Source organism: Pleurodeles waltl, chromosome 10 (assembly GCF_031143425.1).
Source record: "Pleurodeles waltl isolate 20211129_DDA chromosome 10, aPleWal1.hap1.20221129, whole genome shotgun sequence".
Classification (NCBI taxonomy): domain Eukaryota; kingdom Metazoa; phylum Chordata; class Amphibia; order Caudata; family Salamandridae; genus Pleurodeles; species Pleurodeles waltl.
The window spans coordinates 1,054,610,875-1,054,630,558 of NC_090449.1; the positions used below are offsets into that span (position 1 = coordinate 1,054,610,875).

The following is a 19,684-nucleotide window of genomic DNA, read 5'->3' on the forward strand; positions in this document are numbered from 1 at the left end:
GAGGTACTGGGTTATAGGCAAGTCTGTCTCTGTCGCTACAGCAAGCCTCTGCTTCACTGGCTAAATGACAGGATTTACCCATTTTTAATCTTCAGTCTCCTCACTGATTCACTGTCTGGTGTATTAACTTACTGGAGGACTGGGTGATCTCAAGCAGGTGAAATAATATACTTGATGACATCCATCGTCATGTCCTGGGCCCAATAACTGCCACCCCTACAAAGCAAGTCTTATGTCTGCAGATGGACATCGCTGTTAGTCTATGCTTTGAGCTCTGCTCATCATAGACCAACAATGCATGACCAGTCAATATACCAGTGTTTGTCCTTACGTAAAAAAAATATTTTGATTGCCGTAGCAGGAACAGACTTCCCCATGACAGCCACGTAGTGTAAAGGTTGCAAGCAGCTCTATGTGCAGCAGAGATTACAGCCTCGAGACTGTAATGAAGCAACAAAGACATTGCACAATTCTTCATCTTCAAAAAGACCTTTCTTTCCCTCTTAGAAATTGAATTATCTGATTTAGAGTGCCAAGCACCCCCCAGTCCATAAGTATGGCCCCTGTGCTATAGGATATATGAGCAGGCCTCTTACACTTTGCATCAGACTCCCTACTCTTACCTGATGCCAGCGCTCTATGTAACCCAGGTGCAACTTCACTGGCCCAGGCACCACTACCGCAGCATGAGAGGTAAGAAAATAAGTTACTTACCTGTAACTGTAGTTCTCCAGTATTGGAATCTTTCATAGATTCACATGCTTGAATCATTCCCCGTCGTCGAGATGGGAGTCCCGGTATAAATTTTCATAAGTAATGTTAAAACATATTGAAGAGAAAAAGGCCCTAGGCCTCTTCAATTTGATAGTCTATCAGAGTCATTTTGTGAAAAGGACCAAACTTGATCCTCCACCAATCAGGCGACAGCACCCTTCAGAACCTCCTGAGAGAAGCTCTAGCACCTCAGATTTTCCACGCACAAGTGCGTATATTACAATGAGTATATGTACTACTAGAAAGAAAGAGGTGAAGTGAGCTTCTCCGGGGAGGTGGGTGGGTCGCATGTGAATCTATGAAAGATTCCAATACTGGAGAACTACAGTTACAGGTAAGTAACTTATTTTCTTACTCCAGTATTGGAACTTTCATAGATTCACATGCTTGAATCAGAGTAGAAAGCAATAAGTATGCACATTGTAAAATGACAACCCTTTTAATAAAACAGGTTATCTTAGACCACAAAACCTTATCATCATCATGTATAAAGTGATGAAGTATATGAGTGTACTGACATATGTCCCTACATATACATCTATATATACATATACATATATACACATCTATCTATACACACATATATATACATAAATAACAGTATGTTTTTATCTCTAATATAAATAGGAATATTCCTGTGAAGATACATGCTGAAATTTAAATAACAAACCAGTATTAAAACATAAGACAGTAATGTAAGCTGATCAATATCTGATAACCCGCTTACTATGGGATTATGATAGTGTTCCATTATCTTTAGATACATTTTTTTTTTTATTTTTTTTTTTTAATTTTTATGTGCATACCTTTTCTAGGATGGAGGGATGTAGGAGAAATGGCTCACCTTCACCTGAAGAGATTCCTGAGAACCGCTTGGCCCACTGCTACCTCTCCGTGCGAGAGGGACTCCAAGCAATAGTGCTTAGTAAAGGTATGACAGCTCTTCCATGTTGCTGCCCTACATATGTCTTGTAGTGGCACTCCGGCAAACAGTGCAGCTGACGATGAGACTTTTCTCGTCGAGTGAGCATGCACAGATGACTGCAAAGGTTTGCCCGCTGCCTGAAGGCAGAAGCGAATAGCAGAGGCGATCCATCTTGAAGTACTGAAATATGCTTGGATAGCGGGTACCCCTTCCTAGGGGCACTGTACGCCACAAATAGCTGATTAGAGCGTCGAAAAGCTTTTGTCCTGTCCAAATAAAATTGAACGCATCTTTTCACGTCTAGAGAGTGTAATGCCCTCTCTGCTGGAGTAGATGGATGAGGGAAAAAAGACTTGAAGACCAAAGGTTCGTTAATGTGAAAGTCTGACGGAACCTTTGGAATAAAATGCGGGTTAGTGTGCATTAGTAGTCTATCTTGTTTAAGCTTTAGGAATGGCTCTTGGATGGAGAGCGCTTGTACCTCACTGACCCGCCTAGCTGATGTAAGAGCTATCAATAAGGCAACCTTCCACGATAAATGTTTGAGGGAAGCACGGTGGATCGGTTCAAAAGGATGCTTCATCAGTTGTGCCAAAACAATGTTCAGGTTCCACGAAGGAGGTGGAGGTCTGAAAGGAGGGTAAACCCTGAACAGCCCCTTTAGAAATCTCTTAATCAGCCGAGTAGAGAAGAGCGAGGGTGTGTCCTCTGAACGTCTGTATGCAGCCATGGCTGCTACATGAACTTTAATGGACGAGTGTGCTAGGCCAGATCGAGCTAACTCTAAGAGATACGGCAGAATCTCTTCTGGTAGTGAAAGAAAAGGGTCAATTTGACGTTGATGACACCAGGCACAGAATCTCCTCCATTTACTCTGATACGCCTTGTTAGTGCTATCCGCTCTGGCCTGTGACAAAATATCTCTGCAGTCCTGCGGGATATTTAAATGCGCAAATTCTCTGTGGTGAGGAGCCATGCCGCTAACCGCATTGAGTGTGGATCGGGGTGTCGAACTTGGCCGTTGTTCATTGTTAGTAAATGAGGTAACGGTTCCAGCGGAATATGAGGTTTGACTGAGAGAATGAGGAGCTCTGTGAACCAATGTTGGCGCGGCCAATACGGGGCTATCAGTATGAGAGTGCACGGTTCTGTTTTCATCTTCGTGAGGACCCTTGGGATCAACGGAATGGGAGGAAAGGCGTAAGCAAAGATGTCTGACCAGACTATCGAAAACGCATTCCCCCAAGATCCCTTTTGGTGATGCCAACTTGCGAAGAACTGGCATTTGGCGTTGTCCTTCTTTGCAAAGAGATCCACTGTTGGTGTTCCCCACTGGGAAAAAATCTGGGTGAGTACCGTCTGGTCTAATGTCCACTCGTGGCATTCCGATTTCTGTCTGCTGAGTGCATCTGCTGCTTTGTTGTTTATTCCCGTCAAGTGCACCGCCGACAGTGCGACGCCTTGCTGCGAGGCCCAGTTCCAGATCGCTTGGGCTTCCCTGGAGAGGGTGAGAGATCTTGTACCTCCTTGTTTGTTGAGATAATGCATCGTAGTGGTGTTGTCTGTTCTTATCACCACTCTCGATCCATGGATTCTTGGGGGAAACGCTTGTAAAGCAAGGTGCACTGCCCTGAGTTCTAGCCAATTGATATGCCTTGATGCCAGATGAGTTGACCATCTGCCACTTATTTTCAGGTCCTGTAATACTGCGCCCCAGCCTTCCAGTGAGGCATCTGTTGTTATGGTCCACGGGGCTGGCTGTTGAAGAAACGAGAGACCGATTGAGAGATGATGCTTTTGAGACCACCACTTGAGAGTTTTGATCATTATCGGAGTAATTTGTATCTGGTCTTCGAAAGTTCCTGATACTTGAAGCCATTGACGGTTTAGCTGCTCCTGCAAGGGGCGCATCTTTAGCCGACACAGAGGGATCAAAGGTATGCATGAAGACATCATGCCCAATAGTGATTTGAAGAGACAGACTGTAACCTTTCGTCTTCTTTGTATGAAACTCCCTAGGGCTAGTAACCTTTGTTGTCTCTCTAACGTGGGACATGCGATGCCGGATTCCGTGTTCAGTTTTGCTCCCAGAAAAGTAATACTGCGGCCTGGTAGAGGGTTGGACTTCTCCCAGTTGATCGTGAATCCGAGATTGGTCAGCAAGGAAACGCACTTTCTTGTTGACTTGTGTGCTCCTGTGTAAGTCTTTGCCTTTATTAACCAGTCGTCTAAGTATGGAAAGACCTGGTGCTTTCTTCTCCTGAGAAAGGCTGCCACTGGTGCTAGGCATTTGGTAAATATTCTAGGGGCTGATTTGAGCCCGAAGGGAAGGACGCGATATTGATAATGGCTCCCGGCTACGGTAAATCTCAGATACTTTCTGTGGGCAGGGTGGATTGGTATGTGGAAGTATGCGTCCTTGAGGTCTAGCGATGACATAAAATCCCTTTGATTGAGACGCAGAAGGACGTCTTGCAGGCTGATCATTCGAAACGATTGCTTCTTTAGGTATACATTTAGTTGCCTTAAATCGAGGATCGGTCTCCAATCCTTCCACTTTTTTCGAATTATGAAGAACCTGGAATAAAATCCTGTTCCTCTTTGAACCCCCGCGGCACCTTCTCTATAGCTCCCTTGAGAAGGAGCTTGTAGACCTCTTCTTTGAGTTGTTGAGGGTATCTTGAAGGAGTCCTGCAGGGAGGGTTGGGGGGAGGTTTCTGGACAAATTCTAAAGTATGGCCCCGTTCCACTAATTGTAGGACCCACTTGTCTGACGTAATGGTTTGCCATTGACTGAGAAATAAGGAAATTCTTCCGCCCAGGGTGACAGGAGGAAGACTGGGCGTAGCCGGCGCCTCGAAGACATCAGGTTCTACGAGCTGCATCCTTCGCAGGGCGGGTTGAGCGTCCACGGCCTGCCGGTCTATTATAGGCTGGTTGAGTCGGTTGTCTTTGGGAATAGTATGGCCGAAATTGTTGTGAAGATGAGGGATAGGAAGAGTATCTCTGTTGTTGATACCCTCCTCTGTAAGAGGGCTGGCCGCGCCCCCTAGGGCGAAAGGACGATTTCCGATATTGCAGGGTCCCTAGTGACCTTGCAGTGTCCGTGTCCGTTTTAATTGACTGTAGGGCTTCGTCCACATGTTTCCCAAATAACGCTTGGCCATCAAAGGGTAAGTCTAGGATCTTATTCTGGACTTCTGGACGAAATGAGGTGGCTTTGAGCCAGCCCTGTCTTCTTAATACAGCAGCGCCTGCAAGCTGTCTGAAAGCAGTGGTCGCTATGTCCATTGCGCAGTCTATAAGCTCTGCAGACGCACGTTGACCCTCTTGCACAGTCTTATTTGCCTCTGATTTTACGTCTTCCGGCAGTTGACTAATGAAAGGTGCAATATCTGCCCAAAGCTGTCTGTCGTATCGAGACAAAATAGCTAAGGAGTTGGCAGCTCTAAGCACTAAGCTGGCCATAGAAGAAAATCTTTTTCCTATGTTGTCTAGCCTTCTACCCTCCTTATCTGGGGGTGCAGAAATTGGAGCCGAAGGATTCTTTGATCTTCTTTGAGCCGCTTGAGCTACTACGGAATCTGGAGGAGGATGGCCTGTCAAGCATGTTGGGGCATCATCGGGAGCTTTGTATTTCTTATCCAGACGTGGTAAAACTGCTGTGACTGTTGCTGGATTAGTCATGACTTTAAGGCCTTCTTCCCACAAGTAGTTCACCATCGGGATGGAACGCACAGACTTCTGGAAGGGCTCTTTAAAATCATAAAGGAAACAATCTGTTTGCTTCGTAGGTAGCGGTAATGCAAAGCGCTTGGCTGCCCTCTTTAAGAGATTGTGAAAACCTCCAATGTCTTCAGGTGGGGACTCCACCTTCGAATGAGAAGGAGAAGATGGAGCAGGAATAATATACTCGTCCCACTCTGAGTGAGCATCTATGAGCTCTCCTTCTTCTTGATCTCCATCTGAAATGTCAGTGTCCTGGGGAATTGTCATGTCTGGGGTAGCCACATCTGTGAGATGCAAAGTCGTCGGTCTTTGATGTGGAGTAGAAGGACCAGAAATGGGCGATGGATGAGGCTGTTCTCCTTGTGGAGGAAACCTTCTGTTATAATCCACCAACATGGTTCTAAGGCCAGTAAGCAGGTCGGAAGGGATATACGTTACCTGTTGATACTGCTGATGCTCCAAGGAAGCCTGGGGATCATAAGCTTCCTCATATTCCTCCTCTTCCTGATATTTTACATTCAATTCAGAGGGGCTGTGGGCCGTACCAAAAGGCCCATCTTCGTCTGAATCATCATCTCCCTCCAAAAGATGTACTGGTACCAGGGAGGATACCTTACTAGGTGAAGTGTGGGTTGGAGTTAATGTTTCTGTTCTTTTTTGGTATTTTTCCCTCGTCGACGGGTCGTCGACGACGTGTAAACTGACTTTGTCGTAGACGGTGCCGTCGATGCTGGACGCACTGTTATTTTAATAGCCGCAAGCTTCGCCGACGAGTCTACCGTCGACAAAGTCCTCGTCGACGGTAAAGCTGATACTGACATCAGCGCCGTCGACGATGACGAGGTGTAGACGGTCGTCGACGCTGAAGTCGTCGTTGTAGTTCTCGTCGACGGTGGTGTACCCATCGACGATGTCGCCGACGGAGCCGTGGACGACGGAACACCTAAAGTAGTTGGAGTCGTCGGCAATGCGCTCATCGACGGTGCCGTCGACGGGGAATCCGTCGACGAGGCCTTTTTTCCAGTCACAGAAGATGGCTTTTTGAAAGGCACAGATGGTGGAACAGATGAGAATTTCCTGTGCCTCTCCAAACTGGAAGAATGTTTTTTCCCCTCTTTACTTGAGAGTCTAGTTGGGGAAGAAGATGGGCTGCGACCCTTATAAGACCCTGAAGCAGTCTTTTTGAGGGCTTTCCTTGAGGTTTGTGAGGGAGATCTAGAGCGTGATCTTGCTCTTTTAGTTGATCTCTTGGAAGTGGATGATTCCTCACTCTCAGAATCAGAAACTGGATCCTTCCTATGCTTCAGTTTCTGCAGCCATATTAGTAATCTGCCTTCTCTATCCTTTAAAGTTTTAGAAGAAAAAGTACGGCAAATCTTACAGTCCTTGGCTGAATGATCTGGATAGAGGCAGTAAATGCAGTCTTGATGAGGATCTTCAGAATGAAGTCTTTTCTTCCCACAAGTCTTGCAGTCTCTAAAGAGACTTTTCTTTTCCTTGTCAGACATAGTTGAAAAATAGCTGACAAATCAAAATAATTGAGTTTCTCTGAGAGAAAAAGAGCTGAATAAAGGTGTGAAAACAGAGCAGAGCTCTGAGGAGACTCCCTAGCACGACGTGCGGTAGAAAATCTGAGGTGCTAGAGCTTCTCTCAGGAGGCTCTGAAGGGTGCTGTCGCCTGATTGGTGGAGGATCAAGTTTGGTCCTTTTCACAAAATGACTCTGATAGACTATCAAATTGAAGAGGCCTAGGGCCTTTTTCTCTTCAATATGTTTTAACATTACTTATGAAAATTTATACCGGGACTCCCATCTCGACGACGGGGAATGATTCAAGCATGTGAATCTATGAAAGTTCCAATACTGGAGTAAATAAGATATAGTTGCCTTCAGTGCTTTCATTGCTTTACTCCCCAAATTAGGTGGTGCATTCACCACCAATTACTGCCCCCAACAAGCTATTCATATGGACCCTGCATCATTGGCAGTTTGTGTCCTTACGGGGGCAATTTGCATTCCCTCAGTAGATGAGCCCATCTGCCCATGCACCATTATTGGAAGCCAAGCCTCTCTTCACAAGCCACCTTATCACCACGTCTGGCTACACTCTTTACTTCTCATGATGTTCTCTAGCATGCTTTTACAGGTACGATGTCTCAAAATCATTGACTGTGCCACCATACCTTTGCTGCAGAAGGGATCAGAGCAGAGGGTGAAAGGTAAATGCTCTGGGTGTATGTGCGCTGGATCAGAGGGCCACCTGCAAAGCTCCTCGTTACAGACTGAGAGAGACTGGCGCCATCTTAGAACGCCCTAGAACCATAATTGTGAATTTAAAGGCATTTTAATAGAAAATTAGAGCAGGCTGGTTAGTTAGAAGGTACTACCCAGAGGGTCAGTTTTTTTTTTCAAAACAATGCTAAAATCAATGCAAAATTTATTAAGTTACACAGAAGGTTCAGGACTCCCTCCTTCAGAAAACAGGCAGGGGATTAGAAACAGAGGTCCTTGGACTGACTATGACAGCACAAGTTCAGTGTCATGCATCAGTGTCCCCATGTATTTAGAATATTTGTGCAACCATTTCCAATCATAAATACATTTGCAAACAATTTGAAAATGTCAGTGGCCTTACCCATAGGGAACCTTATGACTTCATAATATCCGGGAGCGTCTGTTCGTTTCACAGGTTCCATGAAAGGCCAAGCGCTTTGGTGGCTCTTGGGTAGAGGCAGAAAAAGGTAAAATGTCACAAATGGCATCCCCCCTACTCTGATGAGCGTGTGCACATCTCAAGCAATGATAACCCTACATAAGTTACCCACTTTGACATGCTGCAGGATGGTCTTGAGTGTGATGTATAGCAGCTCCGGATCTTTGGGCTCTTTACTTGAAAGAAAAAACAGAGGAATACATGTTATGTCCTTATAAAAACTTCTACACCATCGCATCAGAGGCAGGTTTACCAAGACTTTGTCACTGTGGGTGCACATGCCAGCTTCGGTGTGCTACAGAAATCTGTGGCATCTGGAGCCAGTGGTCCAGCTGCTCTTGCAGGTCCTTTCAATGGATTATTTTAGAATTTTTACTACCGAGAGACCAGATTTGTTCCACCAAGTCAGCTGGTGATGGCCTCTTACTACTCAGTGATGGATAGAGCTTTTCTCTTGGGTTAAACTGCAAGTTTTAGCCTGTTACTTGGGGACTTTCTTGTCTTTATGTGAATTGCAACAACATCCCACAGTGCTTTGGAGGTGTCCGCTAAGCTAATGATGAGCAGGAGAAGTGAGCATGAAACATGCAGTTATACAGTTTCAATCCGTGACCAAGCACATAGAGAAAGCAGTCTAGGTGAAAACACTGCACTGTGAGCAGTGAGGATAGAGGCATTACATAACAGCAAAGATGTATTTACAGACATACTACTAATAAAAAAAGGCATGCCTACAGACCAGATTTCTATCATTAGTTTTAAGAGACAGACTACCATAACCTCAGATAGCACTAATCTTCCTTTAAACACACTCTGGTCTTCTGGCAAGGAAAATGTATTAATATTTAACAATAAATAGAAAAGGAAAACATATGCAACACATGCAGCAGTGTAAAGTCAAGCTTTATGTCATAAATATTTGCAAGTCTAAAATGACGAACCTAATTCGACACCACATGCCCAACAACTTATCAAATGCAGGTGCTTAGACAATGGGCAGATCTGAAAATCTGCTGAAGTGCTGAGATCTCTGCTTGTTGTACATCTCGACCTCTACTATGGCTCCATGGTATATAAAACCATATGGGAACAGAAAATATGACATGACAATGTTGGGCTTTAAGGACTTGCTGTGGAAATGTCAGTCTTTATATTGACTAGGTAAATAGGTATCGACTAATAAACGTACATAACAGACTTTAAAATTATATTTTGTGAATAAACCAAATTTGAATCAAATAATGTTACTAACAATCAAACATGTTTTTAAAAAGAAGTGCTTACAAGAGACCAAGTCAGACTTACCCTCGGTCTTTAATGCTGGGTTTCCATCCAGTCTCTCCTGAAAAGGGAAGCAAGGCTCAACTTTACAAAGGCAAGCAACTGGAAGACAGTACTCGAGTCAGGCATCAGCTTGTGTTTGTCATGCACAGCATATGCAAACGTGTTCACAGTGACATCTAACACACAAGAAGCACTACTTTCCAATAATAAAACTCATCTTATCAACATAAACTGATTAACACTCACATTTGAACACACTGGTAGAGAAATGCTAAATATCTCCAAACGTTTGTTTTGGGCATAAGTGGAAGCAGTACACATGGCTAGTGAAACCGGTTCCTAAATGAGTCACTGGAGACTTCAATATTTCACACTAATTTCCTACCGGTTCAATCTTCTCCATGGAGACTGGTACAGATGTTGGGAATGGGAAATTCATTTTGATGTGAAAGAGATGAGGCCAAGCCAAAAGAGTGCTCCCATCCCAGTCTCCAGTTGTAAAAGATCAAGAATAAGCTCATCAGATAAAGTTACTTCGATGTTTTTTGCAACCTGTGAGTACATCTGCCATACAGTAGCATGTCTGGGCACCGTTTCTGTAGCTGTTTGTATACAGTCCTATGTACACCTGTACTGCATGCATATGTTATGGGCACGTCCCACCTCTACGTGTATGCCCACCCTAGCTAGTTTCTTTCAATTCACAAAGAAACTTGCAGTTTTCTGTCCAATGGGCGAAGAATTGGCATACTAAGAGTTAGTCTCCATAAAGGTAACTTCAACCTCCTCTTACAACCTGGCTGTTTCCCATTCTCAACCTGAGAACAGAAAGAAGAAAGGAAGCTTTGATCATCTTACCCTAGACAAGGAAGTTTAACAGAACTTTCTGATCGAATTGAGCATCACTTCAGCAGTATGCCTCAAGAACGTAAACCTGGCAGAATGTGTGTCTGGTCACCCAGTGGTGTAAGCACCTAGAAGGCCAGAATCATTGACTCTAAAGGTCATGAAGAGTTACTCTGCTAAACACAGATATACTGATTGGTTCAGCTCAAAGTACAAGGCTTGTTTAAAGTAAAAACTGTACAGAACCTCCTCAAATAGTAAAGCATGACGTTGTGGGGAAACAAGTCATCCAGATGGAATCTCAACACTTTCAGGATGAAGGGATATGTGAGCTGAGGGCACTAGTCTGTCTCTGTTGGCCATTTGAAGCCCTGATGCATAATGGGCTTATACATCTTATAAGACATGGCCGTCAAACCATCGTCAACAAAAGAAGCACAATATTGCCACCAATCTGGCTACACCCAGCGTTACATTCATGAGTTTTGTGGGATACTCTATCAGAGGAAAGAACTGGACTGGGCTCAGCCAATGTCCTTTGATAGCCTTGCTAACAGTAGAGGAGCCTTCACGTCTTTTCCTGTTTGCTCTGAACGCAGCAAGTAACGAGTGGTGTTTAGCCACCTGCACCCGTATTTCAGCGAGGTGGTTCTCTAAAAACATCACCTACTGAATAAGTAAGCTGACTGATGTTCTTAAGATTGACAAGTGAAAGAAGCTCAGCCATTTTCACTTACATTGGTTCTACTGTGGGGTTTCCGCGTAGACTCCAAGATCTCCAAGTTCACAGAGGATAGCACATATGTTTAATGGTGTATTCTTAAGGAACCAGATCTTCAAGCTGAATATTTGCAGGAATGGTTGCTGCAATCCCTGTCCGTGGCAAACAGTTAATTTTGTATTTCTTTGAGGACAAAATTATGGCTCACTGATCTGGAAACTCAGAGTGAAATGTTTCGCTCCCGACAACTGCCTCAGTAAAAACTGCTCGGCTCAATTTCAGAACCTTTAAGATGGGGGCGTTTCAGCAGATGATTCTCAAATGTAAACCCAGCTCCCAAGGTGATCCTTGATCTCCCTCTTTGCTCATCATGGCAGCTGATGTAATTAACCCCGTTTTCAGCAGGATATTCAATCTTTCCTTGAACACTGCTAAAGTCCTGTGCTCCTGGAAAGAGACTAAGGTAGTCCCTCTCCTCAAAAAACCATCAACCGACCCAAATACTCTTTCTAACTATAGGCCAATATCACTCCTGCCCGCAGCAGCCAAAATGTTGAGACACTGATTAACTCGCATCTTTCAGAGTATTTGGAAAGGTATGGTCTTCTACCTTTGAACCAGTCTAGTTTTAGGCCCCAACACTCTACAGAGACCTATCGTTTGGAAGTGTTGGACACGATTAAACAAGGCCGAAACACAGCTCTTATCCTATTAGATCTTTCAGTGGAGTTCAGTACTGTTTCCATCCTCCTGCATTGGCTGGCAGACATTGGAACTGGTAGGTTGGCGCTGGGCTAGATTCAGTATATTTTGCAGAATATAGAGCATGCTATGTGGATTGCTCCCTTCTCAGGAAGTAAGCTTCTACAATTAGGGCTTTTCATTAAACCTGACATTATTTAACATCTATATGGCACCCTTGACTTGACTTGTTGAGTCGTTCAGTTTCAAGGTAATCTCATATGCAGATGATATACAGCTGTTCCTCAATTTTGATAAGGATATTATGGCTGGCTGAGAAGACTTTAAAGACTGTTTCACCAGCGAGGATGACAGTAAGTAATCTCAAATGAAATTCGGACAAGATGGAAATCCTACTCTTCAGGTCCACTCAAGACAACTGGTTAGAGAATTGCTGAGCTAGTAGAGTGCCAAACCCAACCCACTACCGTAGCCAGGAACTTGGGAGTAAAATTTGATAACCAGCTCTCATTCCAACCCAGAAATCCTCACAGTTGCTGGAACCTGCTTTCCCTTGCTCTGTGCATTGAAGAAATTTCTCTATCTCGCTCCATCATAGACCGATGAAAAAGTAGTACATGCTCTGATCACGGAAAGGCTTGTTTATGCCAATATTCTCTATTATTATTCTGCTTATTTGGTTAAATGGCTCCAAACAGTTTAGAATGCAGTGGCTCGCTAAATTTTAAAAATCCTTTCCTTGGCTGCGGTTTGTCATTAGAAATCGCTGCACTGGCTACGATTTCAGAATCCTCTGAGTCCTAAAGAGGATTTATTTAAAGGTGCTCTTATTGGCCCATAAGCCTTTTATGGATCAATTCTATTTATTGGAATTTATAAAACCAAAGAAACACAGATGTATGCCTACAACCTTTTAGGCTGGGAGTGGCAGTTGCACTCAAGAAATATCTAACACAGCTTTGATACCACAACCCAGGGGCCGTCAGCGCAACTAGTTACTTTAGAAGTCGTAATTAGAAGTGACAGACCAATACAATAACACAAACAAAAACAAACAAAAAAAGTCCCCTTCCTGTTTCTTACGCAATCTGTCTCACCCTAGTCTTCTGATCCCCCAAGTGTCAATCGTAGGAGTTGCGCCTGCCTCTCGCCCGCCTGATGAAAGGTGTAGCTTTGGACGTGAGGTACCAAGACTTTTGTATGTAGGGCACATGATTACATTAAATTCAGAAGACAGTATCTGAGTGAAGGGCGCCCAGGGGTGAAAAAGTCTGCTGCCTGTTGCTCCGCCGCCATTGTGAGCTTCTCCATCTTCAGCAAGTGTCAGAGTTTATGCAGCCAAGAGATGTGGTTGGGGATTCCATCTTTGCCCCAAAATGATAAAATAGTCTGATGGGCTGCACTGATGGCCAGAGCCATCTGGCGACCTTTCATCGAGCGTAGAGGAAATGTGAGTGAATTAGATAGGCACATGACAGTTTATGTAGGTAATCGAGGGAGCTCTGTTTGGAATACCTTGTCTATTTTGTCTAGGATGCCACTCCAGTATCGTTGCAACTTGGGGCAATGCCAAAGCAGGTGCAGTAGTGTGCCTGTGTTACCGCATCCTCTCCAGCAGGTAGCCGGTTTGGAGTGGTCCCATGAGTATTTCCGCGCTGGGGTTTAATACCAGTATGAGGCAATTTTGTAGGCTGTGTTCGTGCCCACCACACCGTAGGTGGTATGATGAGCCCTATAGTTGATGTCTCCCCATTCCGCGTCCGATAGCTCTCTCCCTATCTCAGCCTCCCATCTTCGCTGTCCAGTGGTTGTGCGCACCTGTGCTAAAGTGGTTAGGTGTGTGTAGATCTTGGAGATCAGTTGTTTGTAGTCCTGCTTAGGTGTTAGCCATTTTTCAAATGATGTTGAGAGGTCTCCCCACCAGGGGCCGAACCGAGGTCTGAAGCACCCAGTGCCTAACCTGTAAGTACGTCACTCTGTCTGCCTCCAAAAGCCCATGGTCTTCCTTTAGGTGATCGAAAGGGATAATGCCATCTGTGTCATATAGACTTCCTATTCTCTTGCATCCTCTGGCATGCCATCTGCAAAATCAATCTGGGTTCCTGCCAGGGGTAAAATCTGTGTTGGCGCATATCAGTGTCATTGGTGATGAGAAAGATGTCAGGCCATTTTGGGTAGCAACTGTGTCCCAGACCCGGAATGTAGTGCTAGTGATGGGGGAAGAGTAAAGTCCTTTAGCCCTGTATTTGCGTGGGAGCCAGGGTTCTTTCCAGATGTGGGACCCCGTGACAGCTTGGTCCACAAAGCACCAGTGTTTTTCCGTATATGGGTGACTCCATGCTATCATGAATCGCAATTGACCAGCCTGAAAGTATTTTGCAAGGCATGGGACTGCCAGACGGAGAAACAGGATCTGCCTTGATAAGCGTAGGGGCTTCCCACCCCAAATAAATGTAAGGATTGCAGACTGCAGTGGGGGGAGAGGGGGTATATAGAATGCGAGGCAGAATCACGATTTTAAATTGCTGCTACCCGGCCTAACCATGATAATTTATGTTTGCGCCATGTGTCCAGGTTTGCCAGAACAAATTTAGAAAGGGCGGCGTAGTTCCTGTGGGCCATTCGTTAAGATGTGCTAGCAAGTTCGATGCCTAGGTATGGGATGTGGGAGGAGGAACAAAGATAGGAGAATCGGGAGCAGAGCTCCACTTCATGGGCTGGGGATTTGAGATTTTTGCACATTGACTCGTAGTCCTGATATAGCCACGAACTCTTGCAGAGTTGCCGTGAGGGCCAGTACCACATAATCCGCATATAGATGATAAACCCCCCCTGAATTTGATACCAGTGATGGTGGGATTTTTTGGTCCAGGGGTTCCATATAAAGGGCTAAAAGAAGTGGGGAGAGGGGCAGCCCTGCCTTGTCCCTTGGTAAATCAGAAAAGGCCGGGATAATTTGCTGTTCACCCAGACAGAGGCCCTGGGCTCCCTATAGACACCTTTATCCAGCACATTAATTTAGGGCCAAAACTAAAGCTGCCTAACACCTCAAAAAGGTAGGGCCAGTGAACCCTGTCAAACGCCTTGTCAGTGTCTATTGACAAGAGCAGCGTCTCCCGCTGCAATCTGTGTGCCTTGTCTATGAGGCGTTTGGTATTGTCTAAACACTGCCTGTGTGGTATGAAGTTTGCTTGATCTGGGTCAACCAGCCTGGGCATGAGAGGATTAAAGCGGTGCGCTAAAATGCCTGTGAACAATTTGATGTCTATGTTAAGGAGTGAAATGGGCCGATGGGACCCACACTCCTCTGGATCCTTGCCCTGCTTCGGGATTACCGTTATAGTCGCATCTAGCATGCTATCGGGGAGGGAATTAGTCTCAGTGAACAAATTAAATAGTTTTGTGAGTATCTAGCTCAAGGCAAAAAGTTTCATAGAAGAGTGGTGTGAAGCCATCTGTGCCTGGTGACTTCCCGGATTTCAGTCGGGAGATAGCCGATATGACCTCATCTGTTAGGATTGGTTTGTTAAGAGAGTCTGTGTTGGCCTGGTGAAGCGAGGTGAGGGCACATCCATCCAGGTAGGGGCTGACGTAATTGCTTATAGTTGTGTCGGCCACCTAGAGGAATTGATAGAATTCGCTAAATGTAGCCGATATTTGGAGGTCAGTTCGGACCTCTCCCAAAAGGGGGGAGCACACCATTTTAATGCTAGCGGCTTGGGCTCGTGCCAGTAGTTTATGAGCTAGTAGCCTCCCACAGCGATTGCCCCCACGCAGTATTTATATTTTAGTCTTACAATGGGGTAGTCCACTCAATCTAAATCTAGGTGCCTCAGTTGGAGGCGGGCTTTTTCTAACTCTCTCCAAACTCTGGGTGCCCTCTCCCACTCTCCCACCTTCTGCTCAAGCTGAAGTTGCTTCTCTTTTCGAGCTTTGTTCTCTGCGGTGGATATAGATATCACCTCCCCCTATACCACTGCTTTAAAGAGCGTCCCACACGGACGCCGAGTGTGTAGGCTCATTGTCGTTGATGCTCAGATACTCCTTAATGGCCCGCCGTAAGGTCTCCACCGAATTATGTGCCTGGAGTACAGCATCGCAAAATCTCCAATTAGTGAGTTAAATCAAAGTGGGCTGTTAGCAAGAGTGGGGCATAATCTGATAAATATCTGGGTTTAATCGTGCTGTCTCTAATGTGGGCTCGGAAGGCTGGGGAAGCTAAAAAATAATCTATGCGGGTATATGTTTTCATCACCACTGACTATAAAGTGTAGTCTCGAGAGTACGGATTTGCCTCTCACCATGCATCTGCCAATCCACAGTCTCGAAGCCACTGGAGCCCTGCTGGAGAGGAAGCACCCGTCTGGCCATGCCGGTGGCCCAACCGGTCTAGTTTGTTGTCCATGACCAAGTTAAAGTCTCCCTGTTAGAAATGGGGTTTTTGGTTGGCAGTCAGGTTACCCTCTGTCCAAGCAAGAACCCTCACTCTAGTCAGGGTAAGTCACACACAATCCAAATTATCCTGTGCCCACCCTCTGGTAGCTTGGCACGAGCAGTCAGGCTTAGAAGGCAATGTGTAAAGTATATGTGCAATAAATCATACAATAACACAATGTAGCACCACAAAAATATACCACACAGTGTTTACACAAATATATAATATTTATCTGGGTATTTGCAGGTCAAAACGATCAAAGATATCACTTAAGTGTCTTAAGTCTTTAAAAAGTAAACAAAGTCTCTGGTTTGGATTGGAAAATATCTGCAGAGGTTCGCAGAAGAGGAGATGCGTGGAAAAATGGTGTGTGCGTCGGTTACGCCCTTCACACACGGACTTGCGTTGTTATTTTTCATGCGGCGAGACGTGCGTCGTTCTACGGGAAGAAAAATGGTGTGTGCGTCAGTTTCGCCCCTTCACACACGGACTTGCGTCGTTATTTTTCACTCGGGGAAGACGTGCGTCATTTTCCGGCACACTGACCGTCTCCTTCTATGGGTCGCAGGATTACCAGATGTCCCAGGGTCTGTGCGTGAATTCCTCGGCTTGTTATCCGGCTGCGCGTCGTTCCGGGGGGCTGTGCGTGGAATTTTCTTTCTCACGCCAGGCGTCACATCGATTTCCTCGCTGGAAGTCGGGCGGCGCTGTCCAGGCGAGGCCATGCGCCGAAGTTCCGGTTGCACCGCATGCGTCGCGTCAAGCGGCGTCTTTCCGGATCGCATGCAGTAAATGTTTCACCGCGGAGCAAGCTGTGCGTCGACATTTTCGGCGCACAAGGAGTCCAGTTGAAAAAGAGAAGTCTTTTTGGTCCTGAGACTTCAGGGAACATGAGGCAAGCCCTATCGAAGCCCTTGGAGAGCACTTTTGCAGCCAGACAAGAGTTCAGCAAGGCAGCAGGCCAACAGCAAGGCAGCAGTCCTTTGTAGAAAGCAGTCAGGTGAGTCCTTTGAGCAGCCAGGCAGTTTTTCTTGGCAGGATGCAGGTTCTGGTTCAGGTTTCTTCTCCAGCAAGTGTCTGAGGTGGTAGGGCAGAGGCCCTGTTTTATACTAAAGTGTGCCTTTGAAGTGGGGGTGACTTCAAAGAGTGGCTAAGAAGTGCACCAGGTCCCCTTTCAGTTCAATCCTGTCTGCCAGGGTCCCAGTAGGGGGTGTGGCAGTCCTTTGTGTGAGGGCAGGCCCTCCACCCTTCCAGCCCAGGAAGACCCATTCAAAATGCAGATGTATGCAAGGGAGGCTGAGTACCCTGTGTTTGGGGTGTGTCTGAGTGAATGCACAAGGAGCTGTCAACTAAACCTAGCCAGACGTGGATTGTAAGGCACAGAAAGATTTAAGTGCAAAGAAATGCTCACTTTCTAAAAGTGGCATTTCTAGAATAGTAATATTAAATCCGACTTCACCAGTCAGCAGGATTTTGTATTACCATTCTGGCATTACTAAATATGACCTTCCTGCTCCTTTCAGATCAGCAGCTGCCACTTCAACAGTGTATGAGGGGAGCCCCAATGTTAGTCTATGAAGGGAGCAGGCCTCACAGTAGTGTAAAAACGAATTGAGGAGTTTTACACTACCAGGACATATAAAATACACAGGTACATGTACTGCCTTTTACCCACACAGCACCCTGCTCTAGGGGTTACCTAGGGCACACATTAGGGGTGACTTATATGTAGAAAAAGGGGACTTTTAGGCTTGGCAAGTACTTTTAAATGCCAAGTCGAAGTGGCAGTGAAACTGCCCACACAGGCCTTGCAATGGCAGGCCTGAGACAAGGTGAAGGGGCTACTTAAGTGGGTGGCACAACCAGTGCTGCAGGCCCACTAGTAGCATTTAATCTACAGGCCCTAGGCACATATAGTGCACTCTACTAGGGTCTTACAAGTAAATCAAATAGCCAATCATAGATAAACCAATCAACAGTACAATTTACACAGAGAGCATATGCACTTTAGCACTGGTTAGCAGTGGTAAAGTGCCCAGAGTTCAAAAGCCAACAACAACAGGTCAGAAAAAATAGGAGGAAGGAGGCATAAAGTTTGGGGATGACCCTGTCAAAAAGCCAGGTCCAACACCTCCCTATGAGGAGCACTGTGTCAGGGGTAGCCAGTGTCGGAGTGAGAGCTTGTATAATGAATGGTTCATGTTTCGTATTGGGAGCGTAAATTGTGGCCAGTGTAAAGTGAAATGTACCCACCCATACTCCATATGCCAGGTATCTAGCTTTTATCTCGGTTATCTTGGTGAGAAATTCCCCTGGGAAAGATCTAGATACAAGGATCGCCAACCCGCCATGTTTTGTGTGTGCAGAGGACCAGTACTGTTGAGGGAATCACTTAGAGCGCATCCTAAAGACATCCTTAGAAAGGAGATGTTTTTCCTGTAATAGGCAAATATGGCTCTCGGTGAGTTCAAGTAGGGAGAGGATCAGCAACCGTTTTTTGCGGGGTGATTAAGGCCTCTGACTTTGAGGCTCAGAAATGTGTCAAGTATGTTCGTAAATAGGAGGAGCGTATGTCAACTGCGTACAGCTGGGAGGGGTATATTAGGTCTGGTGCCAAATGTTGTGCGGGTGTTGGAGCTCCCCAGATGTTGAGTTTGTTCTACATAGAGGTTCAGGGGAAGATTAAAATGGATAACAGTATGGCACAACATGTGCTAAACCAAACATGAGACAGAGTCCATAACTGGAGAAAGTGCATGAAGAGGGCGTCTATCTTTGCTCAAGGGCGTCTGACAATATTACTTGAATTGCGCGCGGGCCCTGTCGTCTCAGGCCCAGTTGTCGCAGCACAGCGGACCGGGGTCCCCAGAGGCAGGTGTAGGACATAGCCGCAGTGATAGTACTGCCTCTTGGCTTCTATTTGCTAACATCAGAAGTGACACTGTCCAGGACCGTATGGCGCTCCTGTGCCCTTTCCCTGGACGATGGCCTATTATGTTTCCACCACCAGGCCACTCGCTTCCATCGGGGCCGCTCCCCCCCCCCCCCCCCCACTCAGCCGGCCTCCCCAGAGGTCTGGCCCGCCGAGTCCGAGGGATCCTCTACCAGCTCTAGAACCTGTCAGGTCTCCTTGACTGTCTTCAATTGGACTAGCTGGCCCTCCCAGCGGAATATAAACCTGAATGGGTGTCCCCAGCCATACAAGACACTGCAGGACCAGAGGTGGTCTGTAATAGGTTTAAACTCTATGTACCTTTGCAGTGTAATGAAAATGTCACTTACCCAGTGTACATCTGTTCGTGGCATCAGTCGCAGTAGATTCGCATGTTCTGCAATAGCTCGCCATCTGGTGTTGGGCCGGAGTGTTACAAGTTGTTTTTCTTCGAAGAAGTCTTTCGAGTCACGGGACCGAGTGACTCCTCCTTTTGTCTCCATTGCGCATGGGCGTCGACTCCATCTTCGATTGTTTTTCCCCGCAGAGGGTGAGGTAGGAGTTGAATTGTAGTAATAGTGCCCATGCAATGGAGTGACTAAGTATGCACCTATTTAAGGTTG

The 19,684-nt window shown here is 45.9% G+C and overlaps 1 protein-coding gene across 2 annotated transcripts in view; it reads right to left on the minus strand.

Moving 5' to 3' along the window:
- Positions 1 to 19,684, minus strand: part of KAT2B (lysine acetyltransferase 2B) — a 257,000-nt gene that overhangs the window by 23,096 nt on the left and 214,220 nt on the right. Inside the window, exons 15-17 of one of the 2 annotated variants that reach the window (XM_069212065.1) lie at positions 9,447 to 9,483; positions 8,254 to 8,312; positions 8,064 to 8,148 (exon numbers count right to left, since the gene is read on the minus strand). In XM_069212065.1, coding sequence (XP_069068166.1) covers positions 8,084 to 8,148; positions 8,254 to 8,312; positions 9,447 to 9,483 — 161 coding nt within the window. In that variant the 3' untranslated portion in view covers positions 8,064 to 8,083. Of the gene's footprint in view, positions 1 to 8,063; positions 8,149 to 8,253; positions 8,318 to 9,446; positions 9,484 to 19,684 lie in introns of both variants that reach the window. The other variant, XM_069212064.1, reaches the window with a different exon arrangement.